Here is a 5,616-nt window from a genome sequence, read left to right on the forward strand (position 1 = left end):
AAAAGGTAGATATACTCTAGTCTTCTCACAACATGCCAATAAAGATAGTCAATTTATCTTAAGCATTTAAGTCTCTCTTCTCTTCTCTTCCCTCCTTCAACCCTCCAAAAATACAGGGTCATCATCTGGAGAAACCTGACACACACATGGCCAGATCCAAAACTCCTATATGCAACAGGATATGAAGTCCAGTTTTTCACAAATAGTTATAATAACACTTTCTCAGAGAAGAAATGTTACATAGGTCAGCATTTGCAAGGCCATGAAATCTTCCGTTGTTAAAAAAGAAACAATGGACTTCTAAAACTATTTTAAATGATTTGAGGTCTTCAGAAGCTTAACATAAAAAGTCATGAGATGATGTTATATAAACTTGGTGTTGAAAATGTTGTGGTAACACTGTCTATCTGTTTGCTAGCTTCAAAGCACACTTTAATTTAACATGTTTCAATGTATTAAGCCAACTGGCCAGTAATGCAGTCCTCTATTTCTAGATTACAGCTTCAAAGCACACTTCAATTTAACATGTTTCAATGTATTATAGCCAGCTGGCCAGTAATGCAGTCCTCTATTTCTAGATTACCATCAAATGCACTATTTTCTTATTAAAAAAAAGTACTGAAAGTATAGATTCTTAAATTGAATAAGAAATTAAAGTATTAAATGTATTAATTAAGAAATAAAATATTAAAGATGTCTAAGAGAAACTCAAATATTAATTTATTAATAAATAATTAATTGAACAGGTCTAAGAGGCACAAAAATAAAGTAAGAAAAAAAGGCAATATTTAGTTACCTGTACAAAACACATCTAAAATTCACTATGCTTAACATAAATAAAGGCTTGTCTACTACCTTCAATAATATTTAAGCTGGACCTGAAGTACATGTCTTGAAAAGCAAAGCTTTCCCAAACGAGAACCTTTGCTGGTTATTTCTGCAGAGGCAGCTTCATGCTCACTTGTCTTTGTCAGCAGTTAACTCCCCTGGCCCTGCTCACACAAACCAGATCTCAGCTTGTTCCGTACAACCTAAGAATCCTCACCTGGGCTCCCTGAATCACCCATAAGCAACATGTAAACAACATTCTCTGATAAGAGGAGAGGAATTCAGTAAAATCCCAATGGAGGTTACAAACAAGTTCTGTAGCAGAACTGAATTAACAAACACATGAAGAAGAGGCTAGCTGTGGGGTATGTTTTCTTAGCCAGATAATTCCTGCTTACGATAATGAAAAAAGTGTAATCAATGAAGGATTTGGAGGAAAAGGCCGTCTATGTGAATAAAGAAAAAACAATTCAGCTTCATATATTTAACTATGACTCATCAGCTACCAGTCTTCTCTACCGTTGTCAAGACGAAGAATATTTTAACTATATATTCAAGATACGTATCAGCCTCACCTTTAGTAAGTTAGTATTATTCAAAAGGAACATTGAGAGAACATTGTGTGTGTGTGGGCACTGAAGTAGTAACACCACTGTAAACCTTTCCACAACGCACAACTCCTCTCAGAACAGGCCGAGTATCCTCTTGCAGAAACATTCTAAATCTGAAACCAATATTCAACTTCAACGTAGCTTTATTTGTCAAATACAGAATTTTTAAGTCAGGCGTCTTCCATTTGGTGGTTTGTCACTGTGTTCACTTCTACAGGCTACATAAGGTTCAGATGACAACTCAGTTGTCAGATGACAACTTTTAATATTTTTAAGACATGCACTCGGATGCATGTGAGTGCAGTAACAGAGGCTGGCTAAGCATATTACATTAGAATCTGAGACATTATGTGCAGTTATCTGAAACCTTCAAAACACTAGGAACATGCTATGAGGCTGAAATAATCCCTCTGTTGCAAGGTATATTAAATACTTCATTTTATGGGTAACAGTTCTCAAAGTGCTCAGAATCTTCATTTATGGCTTATTTCCTTTTAAGCAGTTTTATATCACAGAAGATAAAATAACTGAAGCTGAAATTCAAAGAGATGCAGTAAGTTTTCTGTACATTACTATCCAGTTGTTTATATCCACTTACAGGCTTCAAACTCATCCCTGCCCATACTCTCAAAAGCAAGTTTTTTAGAAAGGTGGGGTGGTGGTGGGGGAAACCTCTGCGCTGTTTATCAGAACTACTATAGGTTTATCATTAGTATAAGCCAAACCATCACTCAGAATGCCCATGGAAATCTAGGATGGCCTTCTCCTGAGTCACACACAACAGATTCCAACTTTGTCAAAGGATAGTTTCCCCTTTCTCTCTCAGAAGCTTACTTCTTATAATTCATCCGTAAACTGAAGCATAGGGGATGTGGAAGGAGTAACATCATGACAAGATCCTGGGTGCTTTAAAATGACAAAGCCCTGTATTGTAGAAAATATGTCAGGAATCATTTGTCACAAAACCAGCCAAAAGAGGAAGAGTTTGTTTACATATATATGTATGTAACGCTTACTTCCTCCTGCTTGACACAAGTCACAAGTGTTTTTCTTAAAAGTCACAGTACAGATTCTCCATTCCCAAAAGGTCTAAAATTTGTTTTACTGCTTGAAGCCAAAGATTCATTTCTGCTGCAAAAGCCACCAAAACTCAGAATAAAGAGAAAAAAAGACATTCATCTATATATGGAAGAAAACTCCAAATTGAGTTTTGCCACAATTTAAGAGAGTCAAAACGGAAACATTGCCTATTATTTTCTGCACACAAAATGAACGTCAAGATCCTTTCAATCAACAGAATAAAAGGAAACATTAACACAGTGAACATAAATAACTAGGCAAAATACTTTATGATAATTAAGACTATACCTGGATAATCTATGCAAGTCTGTAGAGTATATAAACACCCGTGACATAATGCCCAGAGTTCATAGTCTTTCAGAGGCCTACCATACCAGGATAACAGGAGTTTTAGAGAGATCCACTGAAAAAAACAGTGAGGATGCAGAAAGTTATAAAAATTATCACAAATGAAAAACATTTACTAATGCAATAGAAAAGTAAGTCCTAATATAAAAAAAATACTCAACTTAAAAAGTAACAAGAAAATATATTTATTGCACTTACCAGTAATGAACTAATACTACTTATTAAAAAAGCATGGTCCAGTTAGCTAACTGTATAAAAGAATCAATTGTTTCTTAATTGCTTCAAGAAAAGTGAGCTGTCTGGAAGCTCTTTCTTACCATACTAAGGAAAGACTCTTAAAATGTCCACTGTGTAATACACATATTTCATGATAAAACATAATTACATAATTATAGGGACAACACCTAGACTGAAAAACATAAAAAATTCAAATGATTGCCATCAAAAAAACAGTCCCACATTTAAATCCTGATTTACCCTGACAGTTGCATTACATGTCTTACCTTCAAGATTTCATCAACATCTCTTGTTCTTCTGTGAAAGATGTTAGCAATATTGACAGAATTAATGACAGGTTTATTTGAAGTCCAAGCACGTTGTTTTATTTTTAATCACTGGCTGCTCAATTTGTAGTAACAGCATTAGTCTTTCTGACTATCAATTTAGCTTTTGATACCTGGCATAATACCTTAACATGACAAATATACTGCTCCATGGAAACTTACTGTTCTTCAGAGACATGCTTTACATTTTGTGATTTTTTATATTTGGGGGGTGGTGTGTGTTTGTATGAATCTAAGAATATGAGATTTATAGTAGTGCACACACACCTTCCCGATCAAACCGTGCTAATGGAAAAGCTTATCTCTAGTAGTGGCTCTTGACATCAGCGGCACTTTAGGATCTCTGCTCATCTACCAAAGGAACAATAAAAAATTCATTGTAGGCAGAAACCTCTGAGTGAGCGCAAACCCAAAGAACTCTTTTAAAAAAGAGCACAGAACATTTTCTCTTGCATATGCAGTCCTGAGAGAGTCAACTTCAGGCCATGTTGGGAAAAAGAATTACCAGAAGTAATTCAGGATTAACTCTGGAAAAAACCAAACACTCCACTCTCGAAAAAACCGCAAACAAACAAAAACCAATCAAATAAAAAAGCCAACCAAGCCAACCCAAAAAACCCAAACACAAAACTGAAGCACAGGAGACAAACAAAAACCCCTCTGAACTGTTTTGCTGCTTTTAGAGACACCTTTATATCCCAATCAGTATTTGTAAACCTACATAGGCTAAGGGTCTCTCCCACACGCAATGGCAGTACATCATTAACTCTGACAAATCAGCCTCTGCACTGTCATTTACTAAACTCAATTCTTCATTATCTTGTCTATGAAATACCCTTTGCTGAGATGCTCTTTGGATTTTATCATGCAATATGTAATGAGCAGGCTACTGCATTGAATTTCATAAAGCTCAACAAACAGAAATAGCTTCAGTGCAATCTATGGAGAAGAGAAGGACATGAATTTCTGTAGCTGAAACTTTGTTGATAATTTTAACCAGAAGACCTTCTCAAAGAACACAATACCTTAGGCTCATATTCTTTAAATATTCTTTCAAGGTGAACCAGATAAATGACTTTTTTTTTAAACAAAATATGACAAGAAACACACCTTTTGATTTACTGAAAATGTTTCATATTCTGCCTACCTCCGACAGATAAAAATGAACTTGGTGCTTTTATTCTTCTATCCTACATTGTGGCACATTGCAAAAATTAGGAACTTCAGCATAGACTGATTTGAAGCCAGGTGATAAGATTCAGTTTCATTCTCCAATTTTGCTATCACCAGCACCCTGGAGTGCAAAATTCTTTCATCCATGTGTTCTTTTACTATATCTAGAAAAGTAAGCTCTTGAACTGTCTGATAAAAAGCCATCAATCACACAGCAGGAAGGAAAAGGACAGATAGTCAAAAGAATGAATTAGTCTAGAGACCGTGTAAGATAGAGCTTCATACTGTTAATAGATTACTATCCCTGAGCAGCTGTTTCCCCCTCCAGAGCACTCTGGTTCTCATGTGCCTCAAGTGTCTTTGCTCACAGACACTCTACAAAGAAAGGAGCAGTCAATCTTCAAATTAACCCTGCACAGTTGACATGAGTGAAAAGAAACCATAAGAGAAATTTCAGAGACTTACTAAAACATTAAGAAGGTTTTGGGATTTGTGAATTTTCTTCTAATAAGTATACACTAGTGCCACATGTTTCTCTAGTTGTAAGATACAACTACACACTAGTTATCCACACTGGTTGTGGTAATATTAGTTATTATCCACACTAGTTGTAAGATAATCCCTCCTCTTGAAGTTTACGTCTCTAGAGGCTCGAAAAGCTGCAGCGAAGAAAGATGGACTTCTTTACCACATATACAAATCATCTTTCACTTCAGGAGAAGGTGATCAATAGTTAGCCAGGGAAAGAAGGATCTCTCAGTAAACTGGAGAATGAAGTTTGTTGTACAGCAGAAAGCTGCAAAGTATTTCTCATCACTTCTGGGATATCCAAGCTCTTTGGAGTAAGAAAGAAATGAGAGAAAGAAATTTAGGTGCAGCAGGAGAGTAGGTATAAATCCTAAGAGCAGCAGCAAAAGTTTATGATAAGGAACAAGTGTCAATGATAGATTAGAAAATAGAGGATGAAGAGGCACCAGGAAAACTCTGTTTTGGAAGAAAAAAGTATGTAGGGA

At 35.7% G+C, this 5,616-nt stretch overlaps 1 protein-coding gene across 1 annotated transcript in view; it reads right to left on the bottom strand.

The window, feature by feature from the left end:
* The window catches only part of KNDC1 (kinase non-catalytic C-lobe domain containing 1), a 60,407-nt gene that overhangs the window by 21,951 nt on the left and 32,840 nt on the right, over window positions 1-5,616 (bottom strand). Inside the window, exon 7 of the mRNA XM_017725866.1 lies at window positions 2,808-2,922. Within this exon, the coding sequence (XP_017581355.1) occupies window positions 2,808-2,922 (115 nt within the window). The remainder of the gene's footprint in view (window positions 1-2,807; window positions 2,923-5,616) is intronic.

Source organism: Corvus brachyrhynchos, unplaced genomic scaffold (genome assembly GCF_000691975.1).
Source record: "Corvus brachyrhynchos isolate BGI_N302 unplaced genomic scaffold, ASM69197v1 scaffold61, whole genome shotgun sequence".
Taxonomy (NCBI): Eukaryota; Metazoa; Chordata; class Aves; order Passeriformes; family Corvidae; genus Corvus; species Corvus brachyrhynchos.